General features: G+C 37.8%; 1 protein-coding gene across 1 annotated transcript; it reads left to right on the top strand.

Annotated features, from left to right (window-relative positions):
- The first annotated feature begins 10,011 nt into the window (after positions 1-10,011).
- LOC137727496 (protein BEARSKIN2-like) lies at positions 10,012-12,989 on the top strand. The gene is made up of 3 exons (XM_068466347.1): positions 10,012-10,177; positions 11,780-12,060; positions 12,255-12,989. Exons 1-3 carry the CDS (start codon positions 10,012-10,014, stop codon positions 12,987-12,989), a joined length of 1,182 nt encoding a protein of 393 aa, XP_068322448.1.
- Positions 12,990-23,819: the final 10,830 nt, after the last annotated feature.

Consider the following 23,819-nt stretch of genomic DNA (forward strand, 5'->3'; position numbering starts at 1 on the left):
CTTTTTTTCACAGTTTTGGGTGAAAAAAAACCAAAAACAAGAAGCTGCAAAACCCAGCTTTGAAAAACTGGCTTTTTTTCACATCTGTTTTACATAAAAGTTTACCAAAAACTATAATACTGCTTTTTTTTTTTCAAAAGCACTTTTACAAAAAAGTTTACCAAACACTCTGCTGCTTTATTTCACAGCTGCTTATTCTCACAGCACAGCAGAAGCAGCTTTTTTTCAAAGCACAGCAACACCAAACCAGCCCGAAGCCTCCTGCAAGGAACAACATCACACTTGCAGACCGTCGCAGGGGGCAGCCTAAGACACCACTACCTCAGCAAAGGAAAATCTAGAAGCCAGAAAAAAGTCTCATCAACGAGCAACTGCGCAAATTCTAGTGTATTGGGATTGTGGATGAGGTGCTTCGACATCACCTGACTTTACCTCACTTAATATCCAAACAAGAAACAAATGATGATTTATTTATCTAGTTTGTAGTGTGAAGTAGCGGTGAGACCCTCTTACAAATTCCACTCATAATGAGATATTAACTCATTACCGTTGGCGCGCTGGAGGGAGCGAGCGCCAAGTGACCTCGTTTTCACCACCAAAACTCCAATTCGGCTTACATAAATAAGTTCAAAGTCTTAAGCAGATCACTGAACAACTCCTCATAATTATTCTAGTTGTCCTGCAGTTTTGCTTCCGCAAAGTTCACTACATTTCGCCTATTTCAATGAAGATTCAAGGAGTTATTCAGAAAGCTTTGGTTGCATGCACAACTACCAATTCCAAGCTTTTAAGTGCGAAAGGGTAAACCAATTTTCCAACACCCATCTTAGTATGCTCTCCAATGAGAGATTGTAAACTAAGTTTCCAACACCCATCTAGGTATGCTTTCCTTCTAGAGAGCGTAAATTGTCCGGATGTCCAAACGTGGACGGGTTCGTTACACTAGTTTAATTGGGAACACATCAACATTCAATGACGTTACCCAAAATTAGCCACCATAGTCTCTTCATGGGATCCCCATACAAGACTTAGTTAACTAAAGAATTCTTACCCCTGGCCGAATGTGTCAACTCGACTTCATTACCAAAAGAATATTAAGGCAAATACTGAAATAGATAAGCAAGCTATTAGTTAGCTAAAACTATAAACCTTTAGCTGTGGTTATTGTGTAATTAGTTGTAGGAGCTAAGGGCATTAAGGGCATTAATGCATCAATCCTTTAGCTATATATACTCTCTTGTACTGATGTAATTATTCAAGAAAGTAAATATCATTTTTTACAGAGAGATTTTCTGTTTCTATATGGTATCAAGTTACCAACCGCCTCACACCTCTCATTCACCCACCGCCTCCATCCTCTTCCGCTCACTACCTCGATCGATTTCTTCCGATTTCTTGATCGATCTCTACCTTTGATCTGGAATTTTTGTCTCGATTCATCATGGCATCCCCTTCTGAACCATCATCTCCGATGGATTCACCGCCATTACCAAAACCTAATCTCTCTGGAAGTTCTCCCTCTCCAAATTCGTATCTGTCTCTTACGATTTAGAACATCGGAAGTATGGTACCTATCAAGCTCAAGTGCACCAACTATCTCCCAAAGCGTGCCTTGTTTGCTCTCATTCTTCGTCGCTACAAGATCCTCTTTCTCATTGATGGTACTGAGCCATGTCCGGCTCCTCTTCTCCTTGATCGATCTGTGAATCCAGTGTTTGAGCAGTGGTTTGAGAAAGATCAAAATCCATTAATCTGGTTGAATTCGACACTCTCTGAAGATCTCATTCCTTTCACGGTTTGAGTCTCTACATCTCGAGAGCTATGGCAGAAGCTTGAACAACGTTTTGGTGGAGTCTATGATGCTCATGTTCATCAACTTCGCTCTCGTCTTCAATCTATTCAGAAAGGTCATCAATCGATCTCAGAATATCTGCAACAAATCAAGGAAATTTCTGATTCTCTCACTACCACTGGTGCTCCTATCTCCGATCGAGACCTAATTGCAGCGACACTTCATGGCCTACCAGATGAATTTGAGTCGTTCATTGACTCAATCATGCTTCGGTTGTTTTCTACTTCTCTTGATGAATTACATGGCATGCTGCTTACTAAAGAATTATCCATGGCTTGTTGTAAGCAAACTGGTTCCTTTTCTATCACTGAGCCATTTCAGGCATTCTCTGCTCACTTTTAGGCACCATTGCTGCCTACGCCTGCATCTTATTCACCACTTCAATCTTCCTTCCGTTACAACTCTAATCGTGGGAGACAAAATCGCACCTTCAACAGAGGCAATCGCAATCGCCATATCAATCGTGGCTCTTTCAATGGTAATCATCGTGGTTCTCAAAATCATCCTCAAGGCTCCCGATCAAATTATCAAGGCTTTTCATCATCTTCTAGCACCAAGAATCCATGTCAAATTTGTGGTTCCACTAGCCACGAAGCTATTGACTGTTTTGATAGGATGAATCTTGACATCTTTGGAAGAGTACCACCAGCCAAACTTGCTGCTTTATGTGCTCATTATTCTTCCAAACCCTCTCCCTCTTGGCTACTGGACTCTGGAGCTACATCACATATTACCAATGATATTGCAAATCTTTCTGTCTCCTCTCCCTACACCGGTGAAGACAGAGTCTATATCGGAGATGGTAAAGGTTTATGCATTAAAAATATTGGTTACTCATATTTACATACTCCTCATACTGATTTCAAGTTGAGTAATGTACTACATGTTCCACATATGAAGCACAATTTACTGTCTGCCTATCAATTTCTCAAAGATAATGATTGTTCTGTGACTTTTGTGCGGCCAAGTTGAAGATGGGTTTTATCCTCTGCAAGGTTTCAATAGCACTGTCATTTCATCACCATCAGCTTTCATTAGTGTCAAGGCACCTGTGAAGATTTGGCATCGCAGATTGGGTCATCCATCTTCTTCACTATTTCGAAAGGTTCTATCCAGAAATAATCTTGCTGTACAAGGCAAGACCACTGTTGATTTCTTTTATTCAGATTGTGCTCTTGCTAAAAACCATAAACTTCTATTTGGATGTGCAAGTTCTACTACAAGTCACAGTCTCCAACTGCTTCACTGTGATCTTTGGGTTCCTACGTCTGTTCTCTCACCTAGTGGTTTTAAGTACTATATATTGTTAGTAGATGACTACAGTCGCTATAGTTGGTTGTTTCCTTTAAAGGCCAAATCTGATGCCTATTCTACTTTTGTTGTATTCAAAAAGTATGTAAAGACCTTACTTGGAAATAAAATCAAAATCGTACGCTCCGATTCAGGGGGTGAATTCACTAGTACTCTATTTCAATCTTTTCTTCGTTCTCATGGTATTGTACACCAATTAAGCTGTCCCCATACCCCTGAACAGAATGGTTGCACAGAAAGGAAGCATCAACATATTGTGGAGACTGCTCGAACTTTACTTGTTGCATCTAATGTACCTCATCTCTATTGGGTAGAGGCCTTCTCCACATCTGTGTATCTTATCAATAGGTTGCCAATATCCGGACTCTCTCAATCTCCTTGGGAACTACTTTTACAAAAATCCCCATATTACTCCAGATTGAAGGTATTTGGCTGCCGTTGTTTCCCATGGCTTAAGCCTTATGTTCATTCCAAGTTGGATCCTAAAAGCAAAAGTTGTATTTTTTTAGGGTATAGTTTACAATACAAAGGCTACAGGTGTCTTGAACCTCAAACTGGGCGAGTATATATTTCTCGACATGTGCAGTTTGATGAAACTGCATATCCATTTCACACTATCTCTCAACCAGCTGCTGCAGTTCAAGACTCTAATTCACCTGCTATGGATTTACATTTCTCTATTCCTTTGTCGAGAATCTCCTCAAAATCACCATCTTCAAGATCCATCATTGGAGCATCACAAAATCCTGATTCTTCCAATTCTGTCTCACCTTCTGACCTTATTGAAGCAGCATCGAATCCTGCATCTTCAAGTACCTCCCAGTAACATTCATCCCATGGTGACTCGTTCCAAAGTTGGCAAATATAAGCTTAAAGTCTATGCCGCTGCCAAGCATCCCCTTCCATTAGATATTGATGTTGTTCCCACTACATATCTGCAAGCATCTAAACATGTTTATTGGCGATCTGTTATGCAAGATGAATTTAATGCCTTGCAATCTACAGGAACTTGGACATTAATACCTCCCTCCCTTACTCAAAATGTTGTCGGTTGCAAGTGGGTTTTTAGAGTTAAGAAGAAGCTTGATGGTACTGTTGACAAATTTAAAGCACGCTTGGTTGCAAAGGGGTTTCACCAACAAGAAGGCATTGATTTTCAAGAGACTTTTAGTCCTGTGGCTAAACCCGTCACAATTCGAGTCATTCTATCACTAGCAATGCAATTTAATTGGTTTTTGCACCAATTAGACATCAATAATGCTTTTCTTCATGGGGATTTAAAGGAATCTATGTACATGCAGCAACCTCCTGGCTTCATTGATTCCAGTAAGCCTCATCATGTCTGTCAATTGCGAAAATCTCTGTATGGCCTCAAACAGGCCCCCCGAGCTTGGTTTGACAAACTTTTTCAAGCTCTCCTACAATTTGGATTTGTGCAATCTTCTTCTTATGCTTCATTATTTGTTCTTAAAGATCCCTCTCCAGTCATTGTTCTTGTTTATGTCGATGACATCTTAGTCACTGGCCCAAGTTCATCTGTGTGTAATCAGTTCATTCAAAAGCTCAGTGCTCTTTTTCCAGTTAAACATCTTGGTCCACTGCACTATTTTCTGGGATTAGAAGTTCATCGGTCTGCTAAAGGTCTCTTTCTTCATCAAACCAAATATCTACTGGATCTTCTGAGAAAAACTAATATGGATTGTGCTAAGCCTTGTTGCACTCCTCTTGGTTCCACAAAACTTGATCACACGGGTCCTCTTTTCTCCAATCCTACTGAGTACAGATCTATTGTTAGTGGTCTGCAATACTTAACATGGACCCGTCCTAACCTCTCATTTGCAGTAAATCAAATCTGCCAGTTCATGCATGCTCCTCGAGAACAACACTTGCAGGCTGCAAAACGAGTTCTTCGTTATCTTAAGGGAACTATATCTGAAGGAATTTGGTTCAAAAAAGGTTCTTTTCATCTCACTGCTTTCTCAGATGCAGACTGGGCAGGATGTACATTTGATTGACGTTCCACCAGTGGTTATTGTGTCTTTCTGGGTTCAAATCTTATTAGTTGGAGTGCAAAGAAACAATCCACTGTTGCACGTTCATGTACTGAAGCTGAATACCGGTCCCTAGCCCACACTGCTGCAGAAATTACATGGAGATATTGATTTCTCTCTCTCACAAGTTCCCAATCTCTGGTGTGACAATATTTCTGCAATCTCCCTAGCTTCTAATCCAGTTTTCATGCCAGAACAAAACACATCGAAATCGACTATCACTATATTTGAGAATTAGTCTTGGCTAAGCTCATCAAGGTTCAGTTTGTTTGCAACCAAGATCAATTGGTTGATGTTTACCCCAAGTCTTTGTCCAAAGGCCGGTTTCGTTATCTCAAATCCAAGCTTCCACTTGGTTCAATGGTTGATCCCAAGCTCAGCTTGAGGGAGTGTATTAAGGCAGATACTAAAATAGATCAGCAAGCTATTAGTTAGCTAAAACTGTAAACCTTTAGCTGTGGTTATTGTGTAATTAGTTGTAGGAGCTAAGGGCATTAAGGGCATTAATGCATCAATCCTTTAGCTATATATACTCTCTTGTACTGATGTAATTATTCAAGAAAGTAAATATCATTTTTTACAGAGGGATTTTCTGTTTCTATAAAGAACCATAAGTGCAGCGCATTCCGTGAATAGCCGCCCATGAATTTTTTTATACAACTGCATGCAATTGTCGTGCCTAGTTAGCAAATTTTGTGTCTCAATTGAGCTCTCTCATGTTGCGTTAAGAACTATGCCAATCAAGGGATCAGTAACCTAAAGTGCAGTAAGTTCACCGAACAAATGTCCACAAATTTCTGTACACGTTTGTTGGGACTAGTTAGTGAGTTTCATGTCTTTATAGAACTCTATCATGTTGCACTACGGGCTACATATCTTAAGGATAAGTGACCTAAAATGCACCACATTCCCTGAAGTGTTGTCCACAAATTCCATACAATACACTCGTTTTCTTTGTCTAATTAGCGATTTTCGTGACTTCATAGAGCCTTGTCATGCTGTGTTACGGGTTAAGTAGCATAAATGATCACTACTCAACATTACAAGTGCAATACAACTTTTTTCGAGCATCTTATGTGGGCTTTCATCATAACACAAGCTTCGGCCTTGTGGAGAACAAGATCTAAAAAGCTCAATGTACACTACCCTTTTAACCTCGCCTCAATCGCACAAACAGGTTCTCATGTCAGACGAGTTTTGAGCAATGTAGCCAACAACCGGCATGACAGTGCCAACACACGGTCAGGAGGCAACAACATATGACCAGCTTGATAGCTCACACTCTAGAAAACCAAAATCACGCCCTATGTTGTCCCTATTCAGAGGCTCCAATCTTAGCAGTTTCATCCTTAGTTGCTCTATCTACAACAGTTGAGGATTCAGATTCCTACTCCAAGTCTAGAGGGTCCAATAAGCAGGCTAACCTACCAACGAAGCCTCATGCCTCTCTCTTTCTCCGGTGGCTCCAGCCGACTTCACCACACGCGCAGCACTCAGCCCACTTATCTCCAGTCTTCATGACATGCAGTAAGGGCAAAACACACTAACAACACTTGGCAGAACACGCAAAGAAGAAAATCAGGGGAGAGGGGATGATAAATTCTCTCTCTCTCTCTCTCACTCCTAGAAGACTTATACTACAAGTAAGTCTCAGAATTCAATCCAGTCAATGAATCAATTTTTGGCATGTCAATTCAGCTTGGGACTTTTATATCTCCTGCACATAGACTTTGTACGTGCAACGCATCAAATATGGGGGCATTTACGAAGCCAAAAATAATCCAAAAAATCATGGGGCTGACACGTGGACTTTTATTCACTATTGACAAAGATGCCCTCATTAACTAGCGAGGCCCACACTTATTTCAACGACAGTTCAAACAATGAGAAGCCCTGAACCGCTAACAAGAACTACTCCAAGCTCAAATGCCCATGGCAAAGAAGATAACATAAGGAAATTAATGGTAGAATTATAACTAACTCCTACCTTTAAGCTTTCCTGTTTGAACTTTGAAGATAGATTCTTTTAATCAAAGAAATGCAATCACAATAAATCAAGGATTCATTGCAATTGCGTTTCTTTGATTAAAAGATTCTGGTTTTGGTTTTTGGAATTACGTTCCGAAAAGTATTGGTTCAGGATTTGGGTGACCATTTTCGGTTTGGGATCCCATCTCGAACCACCCCTTACTACATCCAACAGATAGCACGCCTTGGCCAATCAGACGTCGACATATGACAGAAAATTCTACACATGCGGCCAGCCCTATGCTTTATAAATATCTCATCCTATGCCAAATTCTTGGTAAGATTTTGCTACGCAATTAAGCTCTAAACACTCTCTTAAGCATCGGAGGTTCATTGGCCAAACCCCCCTCTGCTCTGGGCGTGCAGATTTGGTTGTTAACAGAAGGTGTTTAATTTGGGTTGTAGATACAATTTCATCAAATCCGAAAAAGGCTGAACTTTTCTACCACATTCGTCATGTGAGATAGAAAATAGCCTAGGCATCAGAACAAAGAGTACATAATGATCAAAGATAAATTGCATGAATCTTATGAAAATTGGAGTTTCTATGAAATATCCATCCATCCATCCTGGAAACGGATCAGCCATGCATTGAGCTAATTACTCGTGTCATGCATGTGGCATACTAATTAACGAACTAAGCCTAAGCCTACACTTGTGGTTGGTCTCATGGCTTTATAACATTGTACGTCAAAGAAAACAATTCACTTCAAATAAATAGAGAGCCTGATGAGATCCTTTGGTTAAACAGCTTAAAATTATAACGATAAGTATAGAGTAGACCCGTACAGAATGGATAATAAATAAATCACAATAAAACAGAAAGGAAGAGTGCAGTTCAATCAAGCGACTTTATCTGAAGCCCTTGAAGGTCATCCCCTACATGTGCGATCGAGCTCAAGCTATGGCGACTGCGTCTCCAGCTGTTTGAAATTTTGAATTAAGATCAAACCTAAAATTATTAAACCTAATATGAATGCTAATAATGCATATAAAATTGCGGCCATCCAATCAAAGGCGAAAATCCCAAGGAGGCTTAGTAGCTGGTTTTCCAAGCATTGCTTTAGAAACAATCAAGAATCCATAATTATATTGCTTCGTATTTTCTTGGGATCGTTTATTGCTTTAAATAGTTCCCTTTAACTAACTAGAAAACTAGATAACAAGAGGTAGTCCGAAGTCACTATGAAGCGCGTGGATTGTATATGATCATTAAGGATCAAAATTAAGATTTTGGTGGGGATCATTGGCTTAAGTCTATATTTATTAATTTAACATTTTGTATGTTTACTTACTTAAAAATGGAAGAAGCCATGAATTGTATGAGAAGGAATTTGGATGAGAATTGAGCACGGGATAAACAGTACCACGCCTTGGTTATCTCATAACTCTTCGTACCCAAAATTCATGTATGACCCAATTTTTTATTTTTTAGTTGTTATTAAACACATAATACAACATAAGCCTAGTAAACGAGTCGTGTTGTTTTCGTGTTATACATGTTATCTTAACGAGTTGTGTCGTGTCAAATCTATTAAAATAACATATTCTTAACAGATGATCCAATAACAAGCTGATTCGTTAACGAGTCTTGTCATTTCAGGTCGGATTAACGGGTCAATAAATTGACATGCCTAATTTATAGGTCTGGCAAACAATATCTTATCGGGTCGCCCGACAACAAACCAATACGTTAATGGGTTACCCGATAACAACCCAACTTGTTAACACGTTGACCCAAAACCCGTTATTTTCGTGTCCAATTAATGGGTCGTATAAGAAATTGTCAAGCTTGACACAACATGAATGAGAATGATATACTTGTTTCTTACAAATTCATTCCTTGTAAGTAAACATGTCATTTAAATTTTGGAACCCTTACCTTGTATTCAGCCAACTATTAGATCCACCGTTCCTAACAATCTTCACCTTAAATCAAATTATGACATTATTAACCTCTTATGAGCATGCATATGTGCTTAGTACAAAAAATGTGGGAATGCTAGTCCTAGATTTCTGTGGTTAGGGTTTGTTGTTCTTCTTTCCCCAATTTTCTGAATTACTTGCACAAAAAGTGAACTAAGAATAAAAAAACGAAATAGTTATCAAACAGACTCTAAATTAACTAATAGATTTCTAAAAATAATGTTCCTCAAAAACTCAATTGGTTTTAGATCTCTACATACCGTGATCCCAAATAATGCCGCACATTGTCGTATATTAGATGTTTGCCATCATAACACATACACAAGACATTGTTATTAGCTTTAAAAAGGCACAAGAGGAAGGTAATCCTGTTTGTTTTTAAATATATATCGAACCAAAATTAATATAAAGTAAAATCTCTTAAGAAGCATGGCTAGCTGTTATTGATGAGTAGATTGGATGAGAGGGTAGCCACTCTCCAAGATACGCAGGTGACGAAGATCGTGCCCAAGGGTAAATTATACCAAAAAAGCCATCCTAGTCGACTCATTCCAATTCCATAGACTTGCTTTTTACGATAGCTTTAACCATCCCCGTCGGCGTAGTTACCGGCCGTCAACCTTTTCCCATAAATCATCATCCCCCCGGTTGACACTCAGCATGATATTTAAGCCTCATGACACCATCCCCAGGTAAAATTTCATTCATTGCTCAAACTCAAAACACATAGCGAGAAGAGCGCCAGCTAGCTAAATTGCTAGTGCAATACTACTGCTGTGGATATCGATTTTTAGATACATTGCAATCAAGTCATACATATTTGATATCGGTAAGTGATTATCGATGGCAAATTCTTCGAGTGGTGGTGTGCCTCCGGGGTTCCGATTCCACCCTACGGACGAAGAGCTACTTCACTACTATTTGAAGAAGAAGGTGTCCTTTCAGAAGTTTGACATGGAGGTCATTAGAGAGGTGGACTTGAATCAGATGGAACCTTGGGAGTTGCAAGGTATGAAAACTTGTTGATCTGTTTTGCAATTATAAATATTCTACTTTGAGCTTAATTATGATCTAGTTAATTTGTTCAAGCGCTGCAATCCTTTCTAATTAATAATAAGCTGGAAACAAGAAAGAAATGATTGGTTTTCTCTCCAAGGTTATTGTCTTTGCACGATAGTGATTGGTTTTATTAAGATTTGTTTTCACAATATCGTCATGCATGTACTTTATATAGTTCTCAGTCGAATTATATTTACACACTAAGAGTTTAAACTGATCATCATTTGTATATGAAGCCGTTTTATTTTTCCCATTTTTACACAATTCCAGAATAGAATAAATTTAACGTTTAAGAGATTCGTACAAGTTTCTCAATTTTTGCAATACCATTAAAAATGAAAATATAAACAAAAGTTGCTCAGACACACACACCCCAAGAATTCAACATGTATTATTGATCATTTGCATATATTAACATATAATTGATCATTTGTATATGTCATATGAATTCGTTCTTTTTTTACATAATTAATTCTAGAATAGAATATATTAACATATGAATGAGGAGAAATGCTAAGGGAATTACTCTCTCAATAGTGGGATTCTCTATAGACTCTATCACCTCATGTTTTGGGTACAATATTTTATAATGTTAGTAAAAGAATTGACGTTAAATTGTGAAGTGATAGAGTCCATGGCCTACTTTTGAGAGAATATCTTAGCATTTCTCATGAAAGATTTGAAGTTTCTCAATTTTGCAATTCCATGAAAAATAAAAGTTGCACACATGATTGTAAATAATATAAGAGAAGAAAAAATGATAAGGAGTTCCTCTCAAAAGTGGGACTCTCCATAAGCTCTCCGCCATCTTATGTTTTTTGTCCAAACTCATAAGAGAAATGCTAAGAAGATTGTCAAAAGTGGAACTCTCCATGACTCTTCACCATCTAATGCTTTTGGCACAATTTTTTATAAGATTAGCACAAAAATTGTAAAAAAAAAAAAAAATGAGGTGACGAAGAGTCCATAAAAAATGTCACTTTAAAAGACTCTCCTTATCATTTCTCATGATATAAAATATTTGTTGAGTCTTGACTAGTAATACGCACCAGACTCAACAGTTAATTAGATAAAAAGGGAAAAGGATCCTCACCAGATTCTTTTTCTGGGGATCCCGTGATCATGATCATTCATCGTACATCGTACGGTCAAAAATCATTTCAAAATTTAAAATTTAAAATTAAATATAAATAGTACCTAACGAAAACTAACCGCACGATATACGATGAACGATCACGATCACAAGATCCCAGGAAAAAAATCCGGTGAGGATCCTTTTCCGATATAAAGAACACCTTGGTTGGGTTGAACAGTTTATATATATGATTAGTCAGGTAAATCAGTGGACCAGGATATGTACATTCTCTTTTACAAAATATTGAAATACATATTGCTAATTTGCTATAAATTAACCTAGATCAGAACAACGGGGGTCATATCTCTGAGGCCATTTTAAATTAATGACATAGTTATATACAAATGCAACCCTAAACCCCATCTACATCTGTAATTAATTTTTGTTTGTTTGTTTGATGCACGCGTGTACGCACAGAGAGATGTAGGATTGGGTCGACTCCACAAAACGAGTGGTACTTTTTCAGCCACAAAGACAGAAAGTACCCAACAGGGTCGAGGACAAATAGGGCCACAAACGCTGGGTTTTGGAAGGCAACAGGGCGGGACAAATGCATCAGAAACACCTTCAAGAAGATTGGCATGAGAAAAACCCTTGTTTTCTACAGAGGCAGAGCTCCCCACGGCCAAAAGACTGACTGGATTATGCATGAGTACCGCCTTGAAGATGGCGATGATCCTCAAGGAAACCTATTTAGTGTATGCACTACTTGTCCCCATCTCCATTTCATTTTCATCACTCTATATATATGTCATCTCGTCAATTTATGTTATAACCATAACATAAATAATCAGAAAATTTACTAGCTAGGGTTTAAGGTTTTTCTTACGTAATATACCTATTAGTCGAAGATTTTAATTTGTATCCATAAATATATATTGCATATATGCAGGAAGATGGGTGGGTGATCTGTAGAGTTTTCAAGAAGAAGAATTTATTCAAGGTTGCAAATGAAGGAGGAAGCTCTAGCATGAACTCTTCAGAGCATCAGCAGCTCAACAATGCATCAAGCAACAGCCAATTGCAAGCTCGCTCCTTCATGCATAGCCACAGAGACAACCAGTACTTACTACGCCAACAACACCATGCAGCAACCCAAGAACTAAGCAATAACTCAAGCCTTCACTACGCCCACCTGCAGCCCCCGCCTCACTACTCTCTTTTCCAATACCAAGCCCTTATCCCGACCCTCGCCCACAAGCCTCATTCCTCCTATGACGACTACTCTTCCCAGCTCCCCTCCGACGACTCACCTGCCCACGGCATGGTCAAGCAGCTCATGACAAACCCTAGAGACTGTGAAAGTGGTAGTGAGGGTCTCCGCTACCAACCTTGTGAACCAGGGTTAGAGGTTGGCACGTGCGAACCAGATCATCAACCAAATATGGTTGCAGAAGGAGCTGGAACGGCTGGCGGAAGAGATAATAATCATGATCACCAGGGGATGAGTGAATGGGCTATGCTCGATCGCCTGGTTACTTCTCATGATCTTGGAAATGATAAAGACTCGTCGTCCAAAGGAACAGCCAGGTATGAGGATGCAAATGCACCCTCTTCTGTCAACCAAATTAACCACCAGCACCTGTCGTTGCGTGGAGAGATGGATTTTTGGGGCTACGCAAAATAATATTGGCGTGTCGGTTCCATTATTATATATCAACGGATTGGATTATTGACGGATTAGAGCTAATTTACCAAACATTTGGGCATTCCCTTTAGCTAGACATTAAAAATATTGGACATTTTTCTGGTTCTTAATTAATTTGTTGTGAATTTTGAATTAATTTGTTAATACAAAAAGACTTAGTTAAAATGGTTGCCATTGATAAACCATATATATTGTTGTTATTGCATAAGCCCCTGCTGTTCCTGCCTACTGGTCAGGAAGGATTCAAATTGTATTGCGATCCTTATACATTGATACTGTTTTCAGGCAGTATATATTTTTAAAATGCAGCCTTAATTCCTAAATTCACATTTGAAATTTGTTCTATCTTACAAAGATAATTTTATAAATAAAATATTTTTTCAATAAAAAAATTGCAAGGGCATATCATTGTCACATATATGCAGTGTTTACAATATTCATGAATTGTTGATATTTTTTATTGAAATATTCGAAAAATCAAGAATCAATATGGAAAGGAGAGTGTGAAATGAAAACTTACCCTATATTGCGAGATATAGGAAAATCAATAAATATCGATGTAATTTATCGATTCACTACATAAATTTTTGATTCACTACATAAATTTTGCAGGGACCCATTGTAGATTTCGTACTTTTAAATTTTTGAGAAATTTTTCTCTAATTTCGACTGCATTTGAATGACCCACCACATTGCAAATTTTTTTAATTTCTATAAAATATAACCAATTGTTGTAAATGTTATTTATAAAGTGGCTGTCCACATTCTTGGTTCTATGTAATATGTTAATACTTCAGTACTCATTTTGAAATGTGGTGTGAATGTCGCACATGTGTTTGTGTAAGAAAGCTAACCAAAGTGGACTTTGGTGAAAGTCATTAAATACATTAGATGAAAATGTCATAAAGAGGTGAAATATTTTCTTCTTGTATGTAAGAAGTTGTCGGATCAACCTCCTGTAAATAGAGGCATGTTTGTAACTTCATTACAACACACCAGATCAAAAGTGAAAAGCAATAATTCCACAACTTTTGGATGAGTGGGATAAATGAAGTCCAACTCTCTAATCTCATGTTTATCAAGGCTTAAGGAACTTGGACTTGGAAAATTTGTCTTCCTAGTTCCTACTCCCTAGTAAGATGTACTCGTGGTGGGGTGTAGTGTATTTTGCAGGGTTGCCAAAAGCTTATTTGAACTGGTGTAGAACATTTTTTTTGGGGCTTAAAATGCTTAAGTGATTATTTTCAGCATGATATATGTTTAAGCAAAGATTAGAGGGTTTGAAAAGGTTTATAGATTCGGTTAGTGTCTATATGAAATTACTGACTAATTAATTGGGCGAGGATGAAATTCGTATACCAGATTTGATGTTTACCATGGGGATGTTCCTTTTGATAGTTCAAGCGGCACCAATTGTTGTTAACCAACAAAAAGGAAGATGTTTGCCAAAAGCTTATTGAATGAATGACAAAATGTGTGACTATGAAGGGAACGCAGCAACCCATGAACTGGAGTTAGCTCATCTGTATTTGTTGACCAAGCAGCCTCAAAATACTGGCGGAAGCAGAATCATTCTTCGATCAACCACTCGAACCTTACCCCGTGTTAGAGTTAGTACAGGCGTTCACTTGTATCTATCTTTCTGTCAAAGAATGGCATGTGACAAGCACGAAGACTGTTCCTTGCGAGGAGGTTTGACCGTTGGATCCAATATGGATATAATATATCATACAAGCAAATCATGAGTAAATTACCACTTGAGTAAATAGTAAATACCAAGCGCAATTTGAGAAAACAATTTGGAGATTTGGTTTGCATCAAGCAGCCTTTTCGCATACCACTAAACTCCCTGGATGGATGGTAATGACCTGTTTCTTATATCCCAACCAATCGATTTGCCAACTCAAACATATTGTTCCTTATGTGAAATAACTCTGGTATTCAATTTCTTAATGAATAAGATATTACAATCAGGTTTATATACAACTTTGGAAAAAAGCTTAGTAACTAATTACACCTAGTTAACTCACTAAACTAGTATTAGTTAGATGGACAGTTGTAACAAATTTGTAACAATATTACAACTAACCATTTGTGTATCTCTTTACACCCCCTCAAGTTGAACGGAGGAGGGTTGAGTGAAAGCTTGGACTAGAGATATTGAAACTGAGCTTTGGAAAGAGACTTGGTATGAATATCAACAACTTGTTGTTGAGTATTGATGTATTGCACTTGGAGCAATTTGGCAAGAACAAGTTCATGAATGTAGTGGTAATCAATTTCCACCTACTTTGTGCAAGCGTGAAAGATTGGATTGGAGGCTAGAGAGATAGCAGAAACATTGTCACACCAAAGGGTAGGAATAGTAGTGAGTTGGAAAGCCACATCTCTGAAAATTTTATACACCCATGTGAGTTCAACCGTCGTGTGTGCAAGAGATCTATATTTAGCCTCGATGGAAGATCGAGCAACCATATGTTACTTTTTGGCACTCCAACTAATCAAATTTCTACCCAAATAGATGCAATAGCCACTGGTAGATCTTTGATCAAACACACAGCCTGCCTAATCTGCATCAGAGAAGACTGTAAGATGCAAGGGACTCTTCTTGAACCACATACCTTGATCAATTGTACCCTTTAAGAATTGTAATATCCTTTTGACAACTTGAAAGTGTAAATCCCTTGGGTAGTGAAGAAATTGGCAGACATGATTCACTGCAAAGGAAAGATCAGGTCTTGTCCAAGTGAGATACTATATTGCCCCTACTATGGATCTATATTTTGTGGGATCAGCCAAAAGAACACCAACATGATCAAGCTTGTGAGTTCCCAAAGGAGTAACATAAGGTTTACATCCTTCCATGTGTGTCTTGACTAAGAGATCTAAAGCATATTTGCTTTGAGACAGAAAAATACCTTCATTTGATCTATGAACCTCTAAGCCAAGAAAGTAATGAGTAATGTAATGGTCCTAAATCCTTAATTGGAAATAAGGAACTAAGTTGCTTAATAAAGTGTTGACACAGAGAGGTATTGGGACCAGTTACCAAAATATCATCCACATATACAAGTACTATCATAGGGAATGGTTGAAGCTTCACAAATAGAGAGCAATCAAATTGTGAATTTGTAAAACCAAGGGAGACTAGAGTTTGAAAGAGCTTGTCATACCATTGCCTAGGGGCTTTCTTCAATCCATATAGAGATTTGTTGAGTTTGCAAACATATAAAGGCTTGGAGGAATCAATGAAGCCTGGAGGTTGTTGCATAAAAACTTCTTCTTGGAGATTGCTATGAAGACAGACATTGCTGATGTCAAGTTGGTTTAAGAAACAATCATATTGCACTGCAAGAGTGAGAAGGATTCAAATAGTAACAAGTTTGGCAACCAGACTAAAGGTCTCTTTGAAATCAATTCCTTCTTGTTGATGGAAGCCTTTAGCAACAAGGCGTGCTTTTTATCTATCAATGGAGCCATCCGGTTTCCTTTTGATCTGAAATACCCACTTGTAGCCTACCAAATTTTGATAGGGAGAGGAAGATACAAGAGTCCAAGTGCATGTGGATTGAAGAGCTTGAAACTTTTCAAGAATTGCTTTATTCTAGTGATCATGTTTGGAGGCTTACAAATAGGTTGTAGGCACAAATGAACTTGAATCAATAGGATGTTTTGTAGCTGCTAAAACTTTAGGCTTGAAAATTCCAGCTTTAGGCCTGGTGATCATGGGATGAGTATTTGTAGAAGCTGAAACTGGAACTAAAAGTGGAGAAGTATGAAGCTCCTGAGATGAAGTAGGCTCTTGAGGTTGTTGTGGATGTTAGGATTGATAAGAGACTAGTGGTGTTGAAGAAGAAGTGTCTCGAGAAGAGCATGAACTTTGTCTATGACGTAATTGTGACTCTGAAAGTGGCTGTGTTGCAGGTATGTGTGATTGAGAAAATGGCAATAAGAACTCAGTTGATGTAGTTGGTGTTGCAGAAGAAGACCACTGTGAAAAACTACTATAGAGTAAAGAGGGGTCATGAAATGGAAAATGATCTTCATTAAAGAGAACATGCCTTGAGATATAAACCCTGTTAGAGAGCACATCTAAGCACCTATAGCCTTTATGCTGAAGACTATAGCCCAGAAATACACATGGTTTACTTTTACCATCTAACTTAGAATGCACATAAAGTTTGAGCCAAGGATAGCAACAGCAGCCAAACACTTTCAACTTTGAATAATTAGGAGACTTATTAAAAAGAATTACCCATGGAGACTTGTAAGATCCAGAAATAGGCAACCTATTGATAAGATACATTGCAGTAGAAAATGCTTCTACCCAAAATATGTGTGGAACTTTAGAAGCAACAAGAAGTGTCCTTGCAGTTTCAGTGAGATGTCTATGCTTGCGCTCAACACACCCATTTTTGCTTAGGTGTGTGTGGGCAGCTAAACTGGTGAGAAATACCATGCTGAAGTAAGAAAGAAGTAAATGTACAACTGGTGAACTCACCCCCTAAATCTATTCTGAAAGTCTTGATTTTATTGCCAAGTCAGTTTTCAACATATGTTTTGAAAATTACAAAGATAGAGAAGATTTCAGACTTTTCTTTTAAAGGAAACATCCAACTATATTTGTTAAACTCATCCACAAAGAGTACATAGTACTTATAGCCACTAACAGATGAAACTGGACAGGGACCCCAGACATCACAATGAACTAAATCCAAGCTATTAGAAACAGTTGTAGTACTATATGAAAATGGCAACTTGTGATTTTTGCCAATTGCACAGTCTGCACAAAAAAACTTAACAGAAACAAAACTATTAGGGGCAAGTTTATTAGTATGTAGAATCCTTATGAGAATAACTATTGAAGGGTGACCAAGCCTTTTGTGCCATTATTGTAATGAAGCTTGAGAGCTAACAAGCACAGAGTATGAAGCTTTGAGTGGCTGACCTTGCAAAAGATAGAAACCATTCCTAACTGGGCCCCAAAAAAACATCTTCCCAGTGGAACGATCCTGGATTACAGAACCATCAGAATCAAGAGTTAAAGAGCAATAATTGTCTCTTAAAAATTAATACACAGATAGCAAATTGAATTGCATCATTGGTACATGGAGTACATTATTTAAGCGAAAAGCAGCATGTGGTGTTTTAAGAACAGATGAACCGGTGTGGTGGATTGCCATACCTTGTCCATCACCAGCATAAACCTTGTCTTTACTAGAGTAAGGGATACGAGAAGAGATTTCTGAGATATCATTGGTGACATGAGCAGTGGCGCTAGAGTCCAGAAGCTATGTAAGCTAAGAACAATACGCAGTATTGGCACACATAGCAACAAGCTTAGCAAGTGGAATCTTTCTAGCAAAAGCATGGTTCATTCGAGTATAGTAGTCAATTGCCTCATGATCAAAGGAGTTGCAAATTTGACAGGGAGACCGATTACCAGAATTACAATTATAACCACCAGAATTGCAATTATAGTTGCCATAATGATTACTAAAATTACCAGTGTCATTGCCAAAATTGTTGTAATTGCCACGATAATTGCCTCTACCTCGATTGTTTTTCTGAAAATTACCTCGGCCACAATTATTGCGCTGAAAATTACTACGATTGTTGTAGTTGGAATGTTGAACAGCATATGTCTATGAGAGAGAATGCGTAGGTAAGAAACCTTGTTGTAGAGGCAGAGCTTAAGCAGCAAAGGCTTGAAATGGTTCTATGGCAAAAGATGAATGAGCTTTCTTCTTCCAATGCATGAAAAGTTCTTTGTTCAAGAGTAAACCATGAAGCTCATCTAAGGAAGTAGATGAAATTCGAAGCATGATAGAATCAATGAAGGATTCATAATCATCAGATAGGTCATTTAGAGTGACAGCAATGAGATCTTGTTCCAAGATTGGCAGCCATAAAAACATCTGAGATGCCTTTGATACGCTGCAGATAATCAGAGATAGGTTGATTGCCTTTCTAAATAGCATGAAGGCGCTATCTGTGTTGATGAATGTGAGCAGCCGAGACTCCGCCAAATTGTTAGTCAAGATTCTGCCATAATTCTCAAGATGAAGTAACATTGACGGTGAACGAAATAAGGTCTTCAGAAAGAGTTGAATTCAACCAGATGAGGATATTTTGATCATTTTCAAACCATATCTCGAAGTCAGGATTAGGTACTCCAATACTCACACCAGATTGATCAAGAACAAATGGCGGTGGACATTTCTCCGATCCATCAATGATGTCTGTAAGTTTATATCGTTGGAAAATTGGAGCGAAAAGAGCTTTCTAGGCCTAATAATTGTCCTTCTTAAGCTTTGTAGGAACCATACAACTGATATTTTGGATGGAAATTGAAGAGATCGAAGAGAAATTCGAAGAATTAGGGTTTATCGGAGCAAAATTTGATGAGAAAGGGGTGGGATTCGGAGTGAAATCTTATGGGTTTGCAGGCGAAGAAGTAGAAGATGCCATTGTCAATCAAGATTTGCAGAGCAAGAAGCAAATTTGATAGAGAAATTGAAGATTGCAGAGGAAGCTAGGATCGGTGCATGAGCAAAGAGGCTCTGATACCATATGTGAAATAATGAATAAGATATTACAATCAGGTTTATATACAACTTTGGAAAATAGCTTAGTAACTAATTACACCTAGTTAACTCACTAAACTAGTATTAGTTGCATGGACAGTTGTAACAAACTTGTAACAATATTACAACTAACTATTTGTGTATCTCTTTATTCCTGAGGCCGAACGAACACAGCATTCAACAACATACATGATGCACTACACATATATATAAGCGGCGGCGGCGGCTGAAACTAATTCAATACCAGAACCAGTGGTTTTGTTTCCAGTTGCAACCAACAACACCTTCGGAGAAAGGATCCAGGGAGTCCACTACCTCAAGTTGTGCATCACCTCCCAACGTAATCATCTACATCCACATAACACAAGTAAAACGTCAGGAGCAGGAGTGAGAACAAGACACAAAGAAACAGATTTCAAGCGCACAAGCGATGCCACTGCTAATTCAAACTGTTGAACATGGTCACTTCCATAAAACAAAACATGGAGAGACAGCATAACAGGATCACCTGATACATTTCCTTTCACTTTCTCTGACATATTTTTATGTTCATCAATCAGCTGCACAAGATAAAATCAAATTATATAGCAGTAAAGACACGATCTTCTTTTTCAATATTACCTACGTGCACACCGACATTTCTCTTTTTTTTTTATGTGGGTTTTAAATACTGCAAAATAAGAAGCACGACGACAATAACATGCCGTTGCCAGGTCTAACCGGAAACTATGTGAGATTGGTACATGTAGGAATTCAAGATCTTCAGCTACAAGGGTGGTTTGCAGTGTTGCATAAAACCAAAAGGACGTGGAGCGCATTCTGGAAAGCTTACGTTGACCTCCTTCAAATTTGGCAAGAGAGGAAATTGCTTGCTTTCCTAAGATATTAAAATACTTGAAATCATAGTTTCATAATTCCCCGATAAACCCGCATGCAATGCATTCAACTAATATTTTCTGGAGTAACAAGCTTGCACTCATCCAAAGCCTAATATCTTCAGATTTTTTATTAACGCATTGTATTTCAATTTCTTTATTCTAAGCAATTTAATTCAAGCACTCTGCTTTTCAATTCTTTATTTTACGCACTTTCCTTGCTGTTTTGTAGTTTCAATTTTTATTTAAGTTCAAAGTACCTTCATCTTCTATACGCACTCGTTCCCAATTTAATTTACTCTTTCAAGTCTATTCTCTATTCCTTTTCTAATTCCATATTCCCTTCTACCCATCCATTACATGAAGTTGGTTGTTCGTTGAACGCCTTGCCTTCAAGGTAGAGAAAACCTAGGCCGAGAAAAGGAACAAACACAAATCACACTCATATCTTTTTTACGTAGGTCAATCTAGGTCACGTGGTGACGCACGCGCGCATCTAATCTAAAGAAGGACTGAAAATCCTTATAGGCCGTCTGGTCCAGCCAAAAAAAGAAAAACATTTTTGACACAATTGGTGAGACGCTCTATATGGACAAACAATAGGGGTCACAATACCCATGTTGGCCGGTTAACTACAAGGGCTTCCGCAGTCAATATGGTGGCCCATATGCATCTAACGCACAATATGGCTTTAATAGCTAATATAATTAGTGTAGTGCTATTCACACATCATTTTTACTTCTCACACATCATTTTTACTTCTCACACATTCTTTTTAATTTTTAGTCGTTGGATCGAATGAATTGAAAAAGATTAATAATCAAAATTAATAAAAGTGTGTAGAAGGTAAAAATGAGTGTATAAATAGTATTATCATATAGTTATAATGGTCGATGCAATATAATTATAATCTATTTAAATCCCTTTGTAACTGATGACAAGATGTGTGCGGAGTTTTGTAAGTAAAGATGGAAGGTTAATTTGGTTGCTTTTGAGATTGAACTCAAACATAAAAGACTAAAAGCGAATTTGAACCATATTATTACTAGCGTATTGGAAGCTAAGCCCACCCGTCTTCTTTAATGTAGATAATAGAGGGGGAAAATACCGAAAATTCCAAACTGAACCAAAAAAAAATCCCGAAACCGAACCGAAAAAATCTCAAACCAAATATCCCCAAATTTTCAGTACCCAATCCTGAACCGATCCTGAAATTTTGGTAAGGGAATTGGTCTCACATTTTCATTTGTTCGGTAATCCCGAACCAAACCAAAATAAAAAATGTATTTATATTATTTAATTTTAAATATATATTTAGAATTGTAACAACCATCAGATTTGGTTGAGATTTCAACCGTTGAATCCAAATAAAACCCCCATTCAGTCACTCTCTCTCTCGACCTCACCTCACTCTCCTTGCCGATTTTTCTCGATCTCTCAAGTGACTCCCCTCCTCACCGTCTTGGAATCCGGCCACACCCACATCACACAAGTGACTCACCTCTCTCTCGACTGACCTCACTGATCCCTCTCTTTCTCTCTCTCTCTCTCTCTCTCTCTCTCTCTCTCTCATCCCTCACTGTGGAGCCTTACTTCACCACACAGAGCCACGACCACTGCTCTCTCTGTCTCTCTCGTGATTATCTCTATCAAACACTTAAAGTCTGAGAGTCTTCTTCATCCAGTGCACTGTGCACTAATTCTCCCCCAAATCAGGTAAACTTTGGAATAAATTTATTGTTTGAAATTTAATTTAGGGTTTGACTTCTAGATTAAGGTTTGCGAAATTTGTTCATGTTTTGGATTGGATGTTCATGATTCCAACCCTAATTTAATTTCTATATTTATGTTTACCATCTAGTTACTGCTAAAACATATGGTATTCCCATAGATAAAATCTTTAGACTCTATCCTTTGTGGATTTTGAATGAAAATAATGCCTCTAGATGTGGATAGGAACTCTTTCTCGAAAAAAGAATAAAAAGATAGAAAGGTAATAACAGTATGATACTTTACTGGAATTTGGTTGACCCCAAAGTTTCAAGATGATTTGCATAGGTATTAATTAGCGTCTTTTATTTCTTTTGGGTGAGATAAACGATGTATAGTTTGAAATTGGATTCACCAATTATTAGATATGGTTTCATACACCCTGCTGCTCTGATGGGCAGTTGGAACTCAAATGTGTTGCTGCTGCATCAATCGATTTGCCACGGAAGCTCCACTGTATATTAGCTAGCCATTGCTGTTTAGAGATCTTAGGTTCACATAAACAGAACGTCTCCTTGTATTCTACAGCAACTTTAGTGTTTATCGCTGGAGTTAACTTGAGAGTTCCGAGTTGAAGGTTATTGTCGTTTAAGTGCCTTCCTGTCCACTTTTTAACAAGATTCATAGGGTTAACTTTAGTGTTTATCTTCACTGTTTAACCTCACGGTGGTGGGATGATTAATAAAATAAAAGACCTTAATTGCTAACTTTAGCATTTGGAAGATGTTGCTACTGTTTTTTTCCCAATTTTTTATAGGACCTAGAATCTGCTTGTATTTTTCATAGGGTCAAGGCACTGTTAGCACTTGGAAGATATTGTTAACTCCTCAACTATTTGAATGCAATAAGCCCAAACTATGCACTGCAGATAGAGTCCGCAGACTCATATTTCAATTGTTTTTTAAATGTGTCCCGGCTAAAAAAAATGTAAAATTATGTTAGTTAAGAGACTATGAACCATTGAAAATTCAACATTAATACTCTATCTTCATTGACACTAGGAGGTCTTTGTATAAGGTGAAGTTGGCCCCCTTGAATTGAGCTTAAGGAGATCGGTCCTCGGTTTGAATTGAGGCTTTTTAAGGTTAGTACTTTATCTTCATTATTGAGAAATTTGTGCTTCTTGCAAGGATATAGTACGTGTTTCATTTTGCATTCACATGTTTGTGTTGTTTATGTCGTATGGTATTAGTTAGATATAAATAAATATGAATTCTCTTTATGAATAGATATGAACTCTTTTTAATTGTTTCTTCTTAAGAAATGCCATTTAGCATGAATAGATTTAAAATTTAATGTTGTGCTTACTTTGTACATATTGAATATGTTATTGCATTTGAATTGGATATCTGATTTATTGTATTGGAATTTGGATATATGTGTGGTTGTGATATATTAATGTGCATTATTATTATATTTGTTAGGATGGATGGGTCTAGTAGCCAATCTAATACACCTATGGTCTCGGTATTAGGAAAACGAAAACAAATCCAACCTGGTGGTACCCTTCAACTAGGCACTCCCTCACCTCAAGATTATTTGCATGATGATTATTATGAGGATTGTTGGGATGATGA

This window comes from Pyrus communis, chromosome 3 (assembly GCF_963583255.1).
Source record: "Pyrus communis chromosome 3, drPyrComm1.1, whole genome shotgun sequence".
Classification (NCBI taxonomy): domain Eukaryota; kingdom Viridiplantae; phylum Streptophyta; class Magnoliopsida; order Rosales; family Rosaceae; genus Pyrus; species Pyrus communis.

What these genes read in the sequence shown, in the direction of transcription:
- LOC137727496 (XM_068466347.1), top strand. Translation starts at nt 10,012, where the DNA reads ATGGCAAATTCTTCGAGTGGTGGTGTGCCTCCGGGGTTCCGATTCCAC. An exon ending in GGAACCTTGGGAGTTGCAAG is followed by an intron (nt 10,178 to 11,779) that starts GTATGAAAACTT and finishes GTGTACGCACAG; the next exon opens with AGAGATGTAGGATTGGGTCG. An exon ending in CTCAAGGAAACCTATTTAGT is followed by an intron (nt 12,061 to 12,254) that starts GTATGCACTACT and finishes GCATATATGCAG; the next exon opens with GAAGATGGGTGGGTGATCTG.